Here is a 17,659-nt window from a genome sequence, read left to right as displayed (position 1 = left end):
ACAAAAACATTCGAATTTTACTAGTTGATAAATTAAATAAACTGGTTTTATAATAAATTTTTAATCATATTGATATATTTTTAATCATTATTACTAAATTAATCAAGTTTATTATTATTATTATTATTATAAATTATATTTTATAAATAGAGAAAATAATAATATTGTTTAGACATCTTACATAAAAAGAAATATCACTTTCTTTTATTTATTTTTTGAAACAACCTGCGAATGACTATAAATTATTTTCTATATTACTTTGGCTGTAGTGATATGCAGCTCAGTGGCTCGACCCAGTGATGGACGCGTTCATGGTAGGCTAAAGCTTCTTGCTATAGGCGAGAACGTGACGCTGGCAATTCGGTTAATGCGAGAAGACGGGAAGGAGTTACGAGTCCCAGGACCTACAAGGGACGTTGCCACTCCTGCAAAAGGCTTTTGAAGCCCACGAGAAGCATGGGACTGCGCCACGTGTGTGCCATGCATGTTGGGAGAAGCTGTCTCCCACATCTAAACCGTATAAATGTCATCGGGTTTCTTCTCGCATTGTCCATAAATTCCACCCTTCTTCATTGTGTGCATGTCCGAGGTGTTGGAAATTCTAAGATTGCTCAACTCCAAGACCATCCATGTTAAATCATTCAAAAAGAGCTAAGAGCACAAAAGCATAACTGAATTCGTGAGTATGATTGAGTTCTTTGACCTTCCTCAACCAAAGTCTTCTGTATCCCTATTAGGGTTGAATCACAACTCCACTTATTGAAAAAAAAAACTGCAGAGGAGGCTTTAATATGTTAGGAACTAAAACCCTGAAGTTATTATATATATTTGAGTGTGGCACCCATAAATCCTAAAACCCAAATAAAATAGAATATTTGCTTTTATTTTCATTTAACTTTAGATCAAAAGTAATAATGACTTATTTAATTAAGCATTTATGACAATAAATGAGATCGCCGTTATATAAGTCATTTAATGTGAAATAATTTAATTTTCGATTATAATTAATATACGTATTGCCCATAAATAGATCAGGAAATAATAATTTTCTAACACGAGGTAGGGTAGTGTAAATGCTTGAGTAGTGAGATAGTATTGTTTGAGTAGTGAGTTTTGTGATACCGTTAGGCAAAAATGATCATGTATCTAGTGTGATCAAATTTTCATAGATCAGACAAATCTATGATGCAGACGCATTGGACATTCCAGAGTCTGTGCAACGCTATGTCTAATGTCATATATTTTGCTTAATTAGGACCTCCTTAATTAGGACCACTATATTTTCCGACAAGTCCATGTCAATGGTGAGCTGTAAGTACTTTTTTTGTTGAGAAATTTTTCGAAAATCAGCTCTTACAATTGGGGTCGGTATGTTTGACATATCAATATAAGTCCTTGTGTTGGGCCTCGCGCTATGATACAAAGGAGATAAATGGTCCAATAGTATTATTGTACGTCTAGACATAGGAGCGAATGCTTTGGTTACCTTCGATTTCTACACCTATTCTTCCCGGTGGAGTGTTTGCGTCGGCACGAAGGTAAAATTGTATTTTCATATAAAAAATATAATTATTATATGGTGAATTATATATTACAATATTAAGTGATTATAGTTATGTTTATAATTAGAAAGTTTAATATTTTTAGGTGCAATGGTATTAAAACCGTTGCAAAAAATACCACCAAAGGCAACACTTTCAAACCGTTGTCTTTATGAACAACAAAACTACAATAATTTAAAACCGTTGCCTATCTAGTTATGATTTTAAATTGTTACGTCATGAAAGAGACCGGTTTTAAACCGTTGCCAATCCATTAACAGTTCTAAACCGTTCTTTAAAAATTGTTGTCAAAACTGTTGTCTATGTCAGTAATTATAGCAACGGTTTTTTGGTTGCCGTTGCCTTAGAGAAAAGACCGTTGTCTGAGTATTGGCAACGGCCGCATATACCACAGGTCAAAAACCGTTGTCAAAGCGTCGTCTAAAGTTTTAGGAACGATTTTTTGATCTATGACAACGATTTTCGACTATTGCAAAAATCTTTATTTGTTGTAGTGCCATAAAAAAATGGAAGTAGCACACTTTAGAGATGATATGCAACCTGAAGCCGTAGAAACTAAAAACCTTGAAATATAATAAAAAATAATATCATTTCTTGGGTTAATTTTTGTTTGATTGATGGAATATTTTATTACAATTTTGTGGCTTTCAATATGTCCACATCAACCATCAGCTGCGCAATATAAGACATTGAAGTTAAAGAAAACTCGTTACACAATACTAAACAAATTACACTACTAGAAAACTAGTTATTACAGACGGATATTTTCGACGAATTTTATCTCACAGAAATACAGACGGAATTTCAGAAGAATTTTTTATCGAAAAACAAAAAAAATAAATTAGCATAAATTACAGACGGAAAAAAAATCCGTCGATAATTTTGTCGAAAAAATTAATTTTTTTCCGTGAGAAATAATTACAGACGGAAAATCCGTCTGTAATTAAATAAACAAAAAGCTTCCTTTTATTAAATTATTACAGACGAAAAATCTGTCTATAATTTAAAATTTTCCGTCGGAAAATATTAATGGAAAGCTAATTTAACCCTAGTGTCTCGAGCTTCATTCATACTTCACACACGTTCATTCACACTTCACACACGAGCTTCTTCCTCACGAGCTGCGTGCTTCTTCTCTGGTCGCACGAGCTTCTTCCGCCGTTGCCACCGTTCGCATCGCACAATCTCTCTGTCATCTCTTGCGTCACACGAGCTCCTTCCGCCACTGTTCTCGTCGCGTCTGCTCCCTTGGTCGCCATTGTTGCAGAGCTCCATCCGCTTCTCTCATCGCATCTGCTCCCTTCATCGCCGTCGTCATAGAGCTCTCTCCACCGCCGCTCTTGTTGCGTTTGCTCCCTTAGTCAATTTCAGGTATAATCTGATTTTGTGATTTTGGTGCTTAGAGCTCAATTTTTCTGTGCCAATTTTAGGTTTATCAATTTTTCTTAGCAGTTTCTATCTTCTTGTTGCTGTTGATGCTGATTGAGCTTGTTGTAGGTTTATCAATTAGGTAAGCCTTTTCTTTTTCTCGATTCCATTTTCTTCCTTCAGAATTGATATCAACTTGTGATTTCTTGTTATCTATTGGTAGTAATTTCAGTCTTGATGTTTAGGTCAAAATCGAAGTGGCGACTATTCAAGGAGTAGGGATCTTGTGGAGAGGTGCCTAATAGTTGTGCTTCTGCTCTTATGGAGGAGGCTAGAGGTATTTGGTCTGACTTTCTTGTTACTGTTCTCTATGAAGAGTGGAGAAAGTGTAAAAGAGGTGAATTTCATATAATTTATTGTGCTGCTTAATTATTGAGAGTTCAAGAGTTAAATGACAGCCATGGAGATCTCCATTAGTTTCATCTTTAGATTATTATACTACATCAATGGACTAGATGCAGTCATAACCAACATTATGAAAATGCCAAAGGAGCTTATTCAAAGTTCAAAAGTTAATTTTGTTATGCCTGCTATCGATGCTCTTGATGGACACAATCGTCTTGGATTTCTTGTCTCAAGTAACTTATATTTTCTCAAAGATCATGATGAAATTGCCAGGGTACACTTTTTAATAGCACTTGGTAAACCGGTATCTTCCAACCCTCAGACTTCCCTCTTTTCTCAACCCCCATTCCCAAATCAATTTGCTGCATAAAAGATGAAAGGGACAATGGTTTGGTATGATTTTGACAGGTGAAAAATGGGCATGATGGCTTCCTTGCAGTTTAGAGTGGAATTGCCTACCTCAGAGGGATTCTGCACATCTTCCCTAACTGTAGTTTGATAAGGTAGTCATTTTTTATTACAGGACGTTGCCTAACATTATTTTGATTTGATAGGTTACTCAGTGTTAATAGCTGTCCCTGTAGTTGTGCTCAATTTGTTAGATTCACAATTTATAATCTAACGAGTCTTGTTTGTAGTTCTTTGCCATTTTTGCTAATTCTTTCCGAGGCTTGCTAAAATTCTTTTATTGAACATTTCTATGGGAAAGGAACCTTGTTGGCTATCTCTCACTATCTGGTAAAGAGTCGAACAGTTGCCATCTGGCTACAAGGTGTTGTAAACTGGACCTTCTTGACATTTCTGATAAAGAAGGTTTAAAATCAGCTTCTGATATTCATGGTGCTGCAGTAGTTGCCTGCTATGCCAATGGAAACAGCAACCCAAAGTCTACTTTTCAAACTTGTACAAATCAGTACTAATTTACTAACATTTTTGGTGTATGCTGGCTTGTAAATTATTCTTAGGAAACTGTATTTAGTTTTCAAAAATTTGGATATGTTAATATCAATGTTTATACTCACTTTTGTTTCCTCTGTTTCTTTGTTTTGAAGAGCCGAGAATTTTTTATGTTTTAGTGTTTATCTTGTTCTATTTCATTGATATTTATAGTTTCTCTATTAGAAAAGATGGGAGTCTCTTCTGCATATGGGAAGGAGAATAATTGTTGTTGGTGATCTCAACATTGCGCCATCTGCAATTGATCGATGTGATGCAGGACCTGAGTTTGACAATAATGAGTAAGCTGAACGGCAGAGTTATATATGAAGTACTTCACTACTTCTAAATATCAGTAATATGCTGCTAATCATTTCTTCACCTGAATTTTGTGTAGGTTTAGAAGATGGTTCAGATCAATATTGACACAGTATAAACGGGCTAAACCTGAAAGCATACTAAGGTAATATGCATGCATTGCATATGATGTAAGTTGTAAGCTATTTATGCTGAGTTATTTTGGAAAATAATTTTAAATATTTAGTTCTACCATAACATGCCCTTTGTTATGTACATGGGAGCTGCAAATATCATCTGCTTCCTTTTGCAAGTTGTGTTTCTTTTGTTTAGTTGACATATATTTGTACATCTTCTTTCTAGTTATGTGGTTCTTTAGCAGTACTGTATCATATGATCAAGATTAGTGCTCTATGCCTTTCTTGACACTAGAATATAAGTTTTAACTTTATGATATGCTCAGTGCACACAGGTGGAAAGGAGGACGGAGCATTAAGCTAGAAGGATCTGATCATGCCCCAGTTTTTATGACTTTAGTTGATATTCCTGATGTCTCTTTACATCGTACTCCCTCTTTATCTTCTAGATATGTTCCCATGGTTTATGGCTTACAGCAAACTATATGTATAAAACATGAATGACATTTAAATAATAAAATAAGAATTTAATGTTTTGTTGTTTCTGAGCTTTTTTTGGTTTCCAATGTCAGTTTTGACGAAAGACAAGTTTCTGAGGGCATCGAAGAATCAGTCAAGATCTGTGACCAAGGCTCCTACTATGAAGGGTTAGTATAATTCTGGTCTGTTTTCTTAGTTTCTTCCTATATCAATAACCTACATATCAATATATACCTGCAAATTTATAAGATATATTGTTTCAAGGGATCCACACAACAGAAGATAGAAGAGGAATTGGGGGTTAAGATAATAATACCTACTTCAAAAGAAGATGATTTTGTTAGTAAGTTCCTCTGTTCCTGGCTGTACCTAAGTTACTGCCTAACTTGTATGGATCAAATTGAAATGTTTATTTTCTATTATGCTTTCATTTTAACTTTGATATAGTTATGTCATAGCTGATTTAATATAATTCATTCACAATATAATATATTCAGTTCATGAGTGTTTGTTAACTCTATATATGTAGCACTTGATTGATTGAGAGACCAGCACATAGTAATTATATGTGCAGGAATCCTTCATTGGCTCAGTTGGTGGATTTTCATTTAAGTAGAGCCTCTTCCGTCTTACCAGCTTGACTCCTTGCTACTGTGCCATAAGGAAATCCAATATCTAAATGATTTGTTGTAATTGTCTTTGCAGCCATTGAGGGTACTTCTGTTGATAGTGTGAATTCAGCTGTAGAGAAGATATAGGCTATAATTGATAGTGTGAATTCAATCTATTTTGATATCTTTAACATGCGTAATTGGTTTAGAAATTCCCATTAAGAGACTCTGGAATTAATTCTTCAGCCTAAATATTTTTATGTATGTGCTTATGTTTGTTTTATTGCATTTTAATATTCCTCTTTATTTTCCACTTTGTGGAGCCTGAAGCCTAAACTATGTATGTGCTTATGTTTGTAATTTTCAATTTCATTCCATTCTATGTTAGTATGTCATGATTATTATTGTATAATTTCTATATAGGATATTACAAATTATGGAATGAAAAAATGATTTATGATTTGGTTATACAGTATGTAAACGAAGATTATTATATAGGTGATAAAGATTGGTCATGTAATGCGTATCTTATATGAATGCAGGTTTGAGTTTTGTTTTTTGTAAGTATTTATTAAATTTTGAAATATATTCTTTGGGAGGAAATGATGGAGCTGCTGTAAGTAACACACACACATATATACTTGTGTTATTTGTCGATAGTTTTTTATATTCTATTTTAAGGTGTATAGCTTTCTGAAATTGGCACAACTTTACTACGCAGGAAGCCATGGAATAGACATAAAGGGGCCAACAAAATGAGATTGAGAACGTGCAATGGAGTGGGGTGGTAGGCATAATATAGCTGGAGTGAAACGAAAGAGAGGTACCACCAACCATGATTTTTCTTTTCTTTTTTCAATTCACTGTTTCCTTCCAAAACACTAAGGACCCAGAATCTAGTTGGTGCTCTTAGAGGGATCTTACACTTAAAATACAGGTTTAAATTAATCTTTTTTTTCTTATTTATCCTTTTATTTTTGGATCAAGGCCTTTGAAATTTGGATCACTGTGTGGGGGGTGATAGAGCCCTTTAAATAAATATCCTATTAAGCCCAATTCTCAAAAAATAAAGAAGCCCAAGGATCTATCAAAGTTTATATGAGAAACAATTCAACTATTCAAGATATAACTAAAACTATGCATTCATACAACTAAAACTTTGCTGAAATGGTTTGTGTAGTTATTTCTGTTTTGTACAGTTAAGTTGATTAATATTTTTTCATTATTCATAGTTTTTTGTTTTAATTTAGGCCTTCAAAATGTTTGATGAAATGTCACATTTATGCTTCCAAATAACGATGGGTCTAGTATGATGAGTGATAGAATGCACTTACATTTTTCCCTTCCTTTTGATGCCTTGCATATATCTAGCTCAGTGAATATTATTCTGACTTTTTTATCTTGAAATTGCCAGTCAAAACATTGATTTTCTAGCTCAGTCAAAACATTGATTTTCATTTCTTTACTTTACTTTACTGAAATTGGTTAGAGGACTCAATTTGATCTCGAACTTGTTTAAATGACCTACTAAATCACTAGCAAATGTTGAAGAGCTTCTTAATTCTTGACTATAAGTTATTATTGAAAGTTCCAATAATAGCTTATAGTAACTATGTAAGAGTGACAGAGAGATAAATAGATAATAGTATATATTGAAAAGCTTCTTAATTCTTGACTATTTTTTCTTGCGCATTAATTCAATTCAATTCTCTGTGGTCAACTGCAATGCAGCGTGTTTAACTATTTGTCTTTGATAATTGTCTAATCTGATTAGAGTCTCATAGCAAGACACATTAGTACATTATATATAGTATAGTATCATATTTATTTACTCCACTACTCTAAAGTCTAACATTTTGTGCTTTCGGTTTCAGTCCTCTCAAAAATTTTTACCTCCCTCTCTCTTTCTCATCTTTTTGGCATAGTTATACTGGTAACTATTTTCTAGAATGTCTAATGAGCCAAGACTGCATGTGCATAATGAACTAACTTTTGTTTCTTTCATTGATCCAATTTAATATCTTGTAATAAAATCAGACATGAAGGCATTTCCAATCAGGGACAGCAGAAGAGCTATTTGATCCAATGTTGCTTGGGGATTATACTTTCTATTTAGTTTAATTCTAGACTAGGTTTATGTTTATATTTAACCTGATTCTGAGCAGATTGTTTTATACACTTTTAGTGTATGCTACAGTATAGATTCTATAGGTTTTCTTTTTTTCAGTGGTATTTGTTTTGAATTATAGTTGATGTATCAATACACTTTATTTATGTTTTGAATTATATTGACTTACTTGTTTATAATATTTTTTTTAATTTGATAATATGATAAATTTGATTATTTTTTGAAATATTATAAATATTCGAATACAAATTAGAAAAAATTTTGTATTAAATGTATATTTATTTTGTATGAAAATTATTTTATTTTGCAATAGAAAAATCTAAAAAAAAAAAAAAATCTTTTTTATCTTACTGACGGATTTACAGACAGATTTTCTGTCTGTATTCAGAGTATGGGATGATTTTTCAAGGTTTAAATTACAGACGAAAAATTTGTCGGAAAATCTGTTGCCAATTACCGACGAAAAAGTTGTCGAAAAATCTGTCTGTAATTACCGACGAAAAATCCGTCGGAAAATCTGTCTGTAATTACTGACGGAAAATCTGTCGAAAAATCCGTCTGTAATCCGTCGGAAAATCCGTCTGTAATTACTGATGGAAAATCTGTCGGTAACTGGTAAGATTCCGTCGGTAATTTTTCGAAGGAAAAAAAATCCGTCGGTAAATAATTTCCGACGAGGCTTTTACAGAAGAATAAAATCCGTCAGTAATTTCATCGATAACCAAAAATCCGTCTGTAATAAAGACTAAATCTATCTGTAAATCTGTCTGTATTAATCAATTTTTTAGTTGTGTTAAAAAAAATACATGAGACATTGAAGTTAAAAAAAAATGATAAGAAAAATTGAAAGCACAACTCCAGGAAGAAGAAGAAAAAAGTATAAGTGTTTTCTCATATGAATTAGATTATCTGTATTATATAGGAATAAAAAATAATATTTTAGTAGGTTTTTCATTACAAAATAGTCAACTATAACTACAAATAATACTAAATTATTATTATTCCGCATACAGCAAAATACTGACATTGTTAAATCTATCAGCTAGAGAGAGATTTTCGTTGTTGTTTATAAATTATTCACAATATTATTTTACCTGCTTTTATCACTGTATTTTCTTCTAACTTTTTTCAGTTAACGAGGTAGGTTTTTAATTTAAAAAATAATAATCATCTTGCTATTAGCCAAAAAAGTTTTTAAAAAAATAACAAAGCATTTCGCTTTCAGTGAAAAACCTTTTTTCAAAATTTTTTTAAATTGTCTCGCTCTATGCAAAATATATTGAATTAGATTTATGAAAAAATTTATTGAATCTTCTCGTCATTAGCAAAAAGGTTAGAACACCACAACCAAACATATCATCTTCCAACTCCATCTCTAGAAATAATTCCAATAATCCATCAAAATCAATTTTTAAGCCGCGAATGACATCTTGGCATTTGCATCAGACTATTCAAGTCCGCTTTTAGTAGAAGTGTACATTTAAATCTAAAATGTGATTAATTAGATAAAAAATTATAATTAAATTTTAACTAATTAATTTAATAAAATAATTTAAAAAATCAGTTTTTAACTGGTTAACCAAAACTAAATTTTATATAACTTTTGTGTTTAAATTGGTTAACCAATTTTTTTGTAAAAACCAGTTTTTAACCGATTAAAAATCGATTTTTAATTTTTTTTTGAAAAATCTAATTTTTCTATGTGAAAACCATTTTTTTAAAAATCGGTTATTTTTCAAAACAGGTTTTATTTTTATAACCGGTTAAAAATTGGTAAATTGGTTAAAATTGATTTTTATTTTTATAACTGGTTAAAAATTATTTTTAAAATTTTTTAACCGATTAATAACCAATTTTATTATATATTATATAATTGGTTAATTAACCAAATTAAATTTTTGTTAACCAAAAAATAGGTTTGGTTTTTAGATTAACCAAATCATATACAACCCTAGCTTCTAGTAAGAGGTATCGCTAAATATAATAATTACGGACACAATGGATAAAGAAAGAATGAAAAAATCAGGAAGTCTAGTAAAGAATGGCAACCAATCACTTTTAATATGATATTGTTCGTGCTTGAAGCGTGGTCATGAACTGAAGAGGTAGAGACAAGAGATCCCAACTTTGTCAAGTGTAAAACCAGGTCGGGTGAAAAACTTGCAAGACACTCTGATGCTAAAGTCATTAGTGTGCTAGGTAGTAAAGTGAGATTCTTATGTGTTTACCTGTTGGTAGCCTTTTTCTTTTAGCTTTGCCTTGTGAAGCTACCGTTTTTCCGGCATTTAGTGTTTACTGTAGCACATTATTGCTGAGATTCGGCGGTTACAAGATTCGATGGCATAGCCGTTGTGGCATCGGCCGTTACCCTGTGAAGTTGGTTATGGCCTTAATCGATTCATCGGTTACGTTCTCTTTTTTCCGGAACAGTGCCCCCAACTTGGATTCCTAGACCTAGGTCCTTGGGTCGAGGGTATCTAAGTTTAAGAAGTCAGACCCATTTTAGATAGGAATTTTGAGGGGTTCATTGAAGGAAACTGAATAGTTTCCTTCAATTTCAAAAGCGGTTATTATTCCCTCCTTCGACGAACCATCAGTTCCATTCACTCTTTGCAATAAATGCAACATTAGTTTGGAATTAAATAGCCTTTCATTTTTTACTTTATCTTTCATTTCCATCTTTTATCACAACTGTCTCACGCATGCAAATAGTTTTCTCTCTTACATTCGAGCAGTTTCTTCCTTTTTCTCAGTGCACTTCTTCCTTGCTTACGATTCGTCTCTGTCGAGTTTTTCGTCAGTCAGTGTTTCTCCAACTAGCATCCGCAGTATTCTTATCTAAGGTTATTAGTGATTTTTGGTACCCTTATTCGACTGTTCTTGCATGTGGCTTATTCCCTTTTGAAGTTTTCCCTGTCTGGGAATCTTCGTGCATTCTTCATGCTTGCTGATGCCTTTTGACATTGTTTTAAATTCCCATTGCATTTGCTTTGTTCATTTTCTTTTGATTAGGCCAAATATAGTTGGGACACCATTGTTTGAGTTTTTTTCCAAATAATCCATTTATTTTTTAAAATTGATTTTTATTTTTATAACTGGTTAAAAATTATTTTTAAAATTTTTTAACCGATTAATAACCAATTTTATTATATAAAATCAATTTGGTTAATTAACCAAATTAAATTTTTGTTAACCAAAAAATAGGTTTGGTTTTTAGATTAACCAAATCATATACAACCCTAGCTTCTAGTAAGAGGTATCGCTAAATATAATAATTACGGACACAATGGATAAAGAAAGAATGAAAAAATCAGGAAGTCTAGTAAAGAATGGCAACCAATCACTTTTAATATGATATTGTTCGTGCTTGAAGCGTGGTCATGAACTGAAGAGGTAGAGACAAGAGATCCCAACTTTGTCAAGTGTAAAACCAGGTCGGGTGAAAAACTTGCAAGACACTCTGATGCTAAAGTCATTAGTGTGCTAGGTAGTAAAGTGAGATTCTTATGTGTTTACCTGTTGGTAGCCTTTTTCTTTTAGCTTTGCCTTGTGAAGCTACCGTTTTTCCGGCATTTAGTGTTTACTGTAGCACATTATTGCTGAGATTCGGCGGTTACAAGATTCGATGGCATAGCCGTTGTGGCATCGGCCGTTACCCTGTGAAGTTGGTTATGGCCTTAATCGATTCATCGGTTACGTTCTCTTTTTTCCGGAACAGTGCCCCCAACTTGGATTCCTAGACCTAGGTCCTTGGGTCGAGGGTATCTAAGTTTAAGAAGTCAGACCCATTTTAGATAGGAATTTTGAGGGGTTCATTGAAGGAAACTGAATAGTTTCCTTCAATTTCAAAAGCGGTTATTATTCCCTCCTTCGACGAACCATCAGTTCCATTCACTCTTTGCAATAAATGCAACATTAGTTTGGAATTAAATAGCCTTTCATTTTTTACTTTATCTTTCATTTCCATCTTTTATCACAACTGTCTCACGCATGCAAATAGTTTTCTCTCTTACATTCGAGCAGTTTCTTCCTTTTTCTCAGTGCACTTCTTCCTTGCTTACGATTCGTCTCTGTCGAGTTTTTCGTCAGTCAGTGTTTCTCCAACTAGCATCCGCAGTATTCTTATCTAAGGTTATTAGTGATTTTTGGTACCCTTATTCGACTGTTCTTGCATGTGGCTTATTCCCTTTTGAAGTTTTCCCTGTCTGGGAATCTTCGTGCATTCTTCATGCTTGCTGATGCCTTTTGACATTGTTTTAAATTCCCATTGCATTTGCTTTGTTCATTTTCTTTTGATTAGGCCAAATATAGTTGGGACACCATTGTTTGAGTTTTTTTCCAAATAATCCATGATTTTGCTTGCCCCCACTGTTTGTGCTTCCTGGATTTGTTTGCATCTTTTGGTTAGCCAAGATTTTGTAGTGTTAGAATTTTCGCTTTCTGGTAGTGGTAGTGACGTAGTGGTGGTGCCCCTGTAGGTGATGACTAGGAAAATAGTTATTGAGACTCGCGGGCGTGGTGATGCAAATTTGCCGAGGTCTCGACCTGCCCCTATTCAGAGGATGAATAGCAAACTCGAGGTAGACATCTACACCTGGGTGTCCGAGGAGATTCAAACCACTCCTTCCACTATCACGCAAGAAGAGCTTGATAATCTTCGAGAAGCTCGAATTATTTTTTATTCCAATATTAGCAATTTGTATGTTTTTTCTATTTCGAGATCCGGGAACCATCTGTGCCATATAAATGAGCACGCCGGTACTGTCCCGGATTGGTTATGGATTTATGAAACTTTGTTCTCCTGGATTGGGATTCTCTTGCCCTTTTTTCGATTTCCAGGTGAGCATTTTAAGTCACATGGGGTGTACCCCTTCGCAACTTCATCCTAATACTTGGGCTATTATTTGAGGTTTTGAGCTCCTGTGCTTATTCTTGGATATCAAACCCACATTTAGGGTCTTTTTCTACTTCTTTACTTTGACAGTTCCGTTTAGGTCTCAGGGTCGCGGGTTCATCTCTTTTCGAGGTGTCACGAATAGAAATTTTTACTTTGTTTGAAGAATCTTTTCATGGATTCAAGGAAAAAATTTTTAAGATTGAGCTGATAGAGGGCACCACTCCCTTTTTTCTGATTTTGGAGGGTGCTAAGAAATTTAATCTTTATTGGAACTATAATGTCTCCACGCCGAAAATCTGACTTTCCAATGTGAATGCTGACGAGCTTGCTCCTCAGTATCAATTTGTTAATGATGCTAGGGAATGAGCGTCCGATAATCCTAAGGGACACTCTTATAAACAAGCAAGCTGCTCGGAATGCCATTAGTAATGTTTCAACTCTTTGCATCTCCATTTTATTTTCGACTTTTTTATCTTATGAGTTATTTTCTATTTTTGTTTTTCAGTTGACATGGCCGGGGTGCTCGCCGCTATCGCCGAAATGAAGAGAAGGTTTGCCTCCCAACTTCCTATCACGGTTGGTGGCAACATGGTTTCGTCTTCTGTCCCAGTCCCGGGGGGATGAAGGGAGTTGAGAGGGAAAAAGCCCCGAGATACAAGTTGTAAGGGAGGATTCTCCTGTCCACTCCCCATCCCGGAAGTGACCCAAGAATGTTGGTTAGGATGATGTTGCCGTCTCTGTCCCTCCTCCCTTTAGGCATGTTTTGGACAAGGAATTACAAGCTCCTGAGTTTGTGGATAAGCACTTCATGGACGAGGATACCAGGGAAATTCTTGCAAAAATGCTTCTAGGGTATATTCTTCCTCGAGTTCAGAGAATGCTCCCGCGTTCTGTGACTTATGTCTGGGATGTAGAGGTGGAGATCACGAGTCTCCGCTCAGAACTTCTTGCTAAAGATAAGATGATTGCTGAAGCCGCTACCAAGGTCCAAGACCTTAATAGCTCGGTTACTGCTCTTAAGGCAAGCAAACTTCCTTGGATGATGACATAAAAACTTTGAAGATAGCCTAGGCTCCTTCCGACTCGATGGAGGGGACCTTGAAGAAGCAGATTTCCGAGCTGATGAAAAAAACTTGAAGAGCTTGAACTTTCGGTGAAGAAGGCCGAGCAAGCTGCTATTAAGTATTGACGGCGTTTTTGACGCCGAGAAAAATATCTTGGAACAGGTCAAACTGAAGGCTCCCGACTTGGACGTCTCCGAAGTCGATGTCTTCAAAAAGGTTATTGATGGAAAAGTTGTTTCCATATTGTAATTTACATACAATTTTCCTTACTTATTTTTTAAGTGTTTTAAGGTTGGTACCTGGGTATTTGTAACACTTTTGTAGTATCTTTCCCATTTCTTTTTTGGAACTTAATATTTATTTATTCTCGTTATGTTTAGGATTAACTTATTGAATGCTTAGCATTTCATTTTGTACTACTTATCGTATGTCTTTTTCTTCATTAAATCGTTTTGCTTCGAACATTACTTTTAGTTCGATTTCGATTTTAAACGAGTAAAGTGATGTTTTTCTTGCGTAATCATCGGATTCAGAGTAAGACTCAAAAGACTTTTAAACAATTCAAAATTTCAAGTAGAAGATCGCAAAAAAGAGTTTTCGAATAATACAAGTGGGGCCTCATTAAAAACCTAGTTTTCTAGGAAAAGAGTGCCTTTAATTTAATAAAGTAAAAGAAAGTTACTCGAAGTTGCTATCATCTTTTAAGAAAAGTACCTCTTTAAACGGGTTGTATTCCATGTTCTTGGTATCTCGAAGTGGTGCGAATTTCAAATACCACAAATTTACTGGCAAGTGCACCGGGTCATACCAAGTAATAACTTAGGTGAGTGAGTATCATCCCACGAGAATAAATGGACTGAACAACAATAGTTGAGAGATTAAGCTAGTCAGATAAACTAACTTGAGTGTTTTAGGTTCAAATTTCATAAAATAGAAATAAGAGAATGGAAGAAAATAGACAGTGAGCGGGTTGTGAAAATTGTATGAGAAACAGTTAAGGTTTTGGAGATGTTTACTTTTTCGGATTAACAATTTTTACCAACTACTTTAATCATGCAAAGATTCAATTTATGGAAACCTTTGATTGATTAAACCCTAATTCCTTAGTAATTTAATCTCCTCTAACCTAATCAACTGCCAATTCCTTGGTCACTTAATTTAGATTAGGGGTTTAAATCCAATTCTAGTTATTGAGCCACACAAACCCTAGATACCCAAAGATAAGATGATTATATGTTATGTATCATGTTAAGTTTAGGTAAATAGAGAATTATGAAGAGTTGATTTCAAGCTATTATTCAATTAACTTTTCCAAGATTCAACAAAAATTCAATTGGAAAAAGAGTTATCTTCCAATATACTCTAATTCCAATGATGAAGAACAAAACCAATCCTTGAATTTAAATTAGTGCATTAATTAAAAGTAGAATGACAATAGTATTAAACCATCAAAATAAACAGAGCTCCTAACCTTAATATGGGAGGTTTAGTTGCTCATGGCTCAGAGAAAAACCTAGGGTTGTAAAAAGTATGAAAGTGCAGAATGAGAAAGAGAGAGAGAAGAGAGCCCGAAGGGCTGAATCTTTTCTGCTTTTATACGTAACCCTAATTGATTTGAAATTAGAATTCTAAAAACTAATAATATCTTTTTCTAATTAAAAATTAAATGAACAAAAACCCAAATCAAAGCCTTCGAGACACTCTTGGACGCGCTACTGGCACTAAACGCCAGGCTCGACATTTAGCGCCGCTAAACAGAGACGATTTCTGAACTCACTGGCCTCCTGACGCTAAACACTAGGTAGTGGCGTTTAGCGCCACTAGCACACATTATGAAGCTCCTGGCATTAAACGCCGAGTCGTGGCATTTGGTGCCAGGTGACAAAATCCAAATTTTTTCTTTTTCTTCTGTATGAACTCTGTCAACTCGCCCAAACTTCACCTGAAATCATCAAAACAACAGTGCAAATCAAAGTAGCGTCCAAACTGGTCTAAAGCACCAAAATCTTATAAAAAATCAATAAATCTATTTCTAAATTGCTAAGAAAATATAGAAAATATGCTCACACATCACAATACCAAACTTGAATTGTTGCTTGTCTTCAAGCAACTGAAAACAATATGAACCTGAGATGTGGGTTTGCCTAAGAGTTGAGTTTTCAATTAAGCGCCTGTCTATTCTCTGAGTGGGGTTAATGACACTGTGATTCTGAATAGTTTCAGCATCTCACTATCCTTTGAAGCTCAGGAGTGTTAATGTCCTTCGGTATTAGAATCCAGATAATATTATAAATTCTCTCTTTTATTTCTAATTAATCCTTGAAAATAACATTTCCTTTCTTTTTCTTTGTTGCTTTACACCTTGAGCCTACCCGTGACTCTAAATGTTTTGTCTCAAGCTTTACTTGACACAGAAACACCACAAGCACTTAACTGGGAGAACTCTTTGAGTTCTGATTTTTCTATTAAATTTTCTCTGTTAATGGCGCTCAAAGCCTTTAGCATACTCTTTATTTGTACTTGGCTTTGACTCTAAGTGCTTTGTCTCAAGGATTCCTTGATACATTCACACCACAAGCATATGGCTAGGAAAATAACTCTTTTGAGCTTTTGATCATTCTTAACCTTCCTAGACATTGATGATCAGAGCCTTGGGCATTATTTTTTATTTTTTTTCTTTTGCTATTTCTTTTTGCTTCAAGGGTTAATTTCTTGTTCAATGAAGAGAATCCATGATACTTCTCTAAAGTCTTGTACCTTATGAATTAACATCCTTTACTCTAAGATCTAAGATGCACTATTCTTTTCATGCATTCAAAGTCACAGATAAAACACCACCACATCTAAATAAATAAGATAATTCAGAATATAAACTCAAGTTCTCATGCATTACACCACTTTTCTCTTTTTTTTTTTTTGAATTCAAACTCAGTGAGCGGTATATAAGACATCTTTTTCAAAATACAAATAAAACACTAAAACAACTAAATAAACTACATAGAGCTAGAAGAACTAAAAATACTGAAAGTCATGCAAAGGGAAAAAAATAAGCAACAAAAAATAGGAAATGACAAATAAGAATAGAAAAAGGAAAAGAGCATAAAAAAAACTCAACCACTTCAGTCATCGTGGTAGTCGTCCCTTCCATCTGGCTGAGCTCCCGAAAATCCTCTCAGTTGCCCAAAGTTAAGTCTCATTTGTGAGAGCTCCTAGCGCTGACTCTGCTGCTCTGCCAGAACCTACTGAATAAGAGCATTGTGACCCTCCTGACTCACCCTCAGTTGATCAATGGAGGAGGTCAGCTGATGTCAATACTTCTGGGATGAAAAATAGTGTCCTTAGGGCATCATAGGATGCTCCTATTGAGGTGGGGGGACTGACTCCTCTCTCAGGGATCGTGCATACTCCTGAGCATACTCCATGGTCTTCTTGGAGATCGGTCTCTCTATAGGAATGAGGGTGTCATGCTCTATGCACACTCTGAAAGCATCATATAGGTTGAAGATGAGATGCGGGAATGCTAGCTTGGCGTGGGTGGAGGCATTGGAAGCAATGTTGTATATCTCCTATGGAATCACTTGCTTCACCTCCACCTTATTCCTGAGCATGATACAATGAATCATTATTGCCTAGTTTATAGTAACCTCAGAACGGTTACTCGTTGAGATGATGGAGCACTGAATAAACTCTAACTACCCCTGATGACAAGTCATCCTAGCCTATTTTAACTAGTCTTTTTCTTTTGTTTTCATTAGAATTATGCACTTTCTTGAA

General features: G+C 34.5%; 1 protein-coding gene and 1 long non-coding RNA gene across 4 annotated transcripts; both read left to right on the top strand.

Annotated features, from left to right (window-relative positions):
• LOC110270097 lies at positions 2,614–4,438 on the top strand. Of its 2 annotated transcripts, XR_002359170.1 has the most exons (4): positions 2,614–3,072; positions 3,176–3,838; positions 4,045–4,107; positions 4,185–4,438. It is a non-coding gene; the product is annotated as an uncharacterized LOC110270097 (long non-coding RNA). The 2 variants fall into 2 exon arrangements; XR_002359169.1 differs by having other exon boundaries at positions 4,045–4,438.
• Positions 5,450–8,092, top strand: LOC107630166 (the record flags this gene model as incomplete). Of its 2 annotated transcripts, XR_002359168.1 has the most annotated exon segments (3): positions 5,450–5,528; positions 6,518–6,619; positions 7,834–8,092. XR_002359168.1 is itself a non-coding variant. In XM_021118699.1 (2 exon segments), coding segments are annotated over 2 exon segments (117 nt in total), but the record flags the coding sequence as incomplete, so codon positions are not given.

This window comes from Arachis ipaensis, chromosome B03 (assembly GCF_000816755.2).
Source record: "Arachis ipaensis cultivar K30076 chromosome B03, Araip1.1, whole genome shotgun sequence".
In the NCBI taxonomy this organism is placed as follows: Eukaryota; Viridiplantae; Streptophyta; class Magnoliopsida; order Fabales; family Fabaceae; genus Arachis; species Arachis ipaensis.
This window is presented reverse-complemented; position numbering and strand designations above follow the sequence as displayed.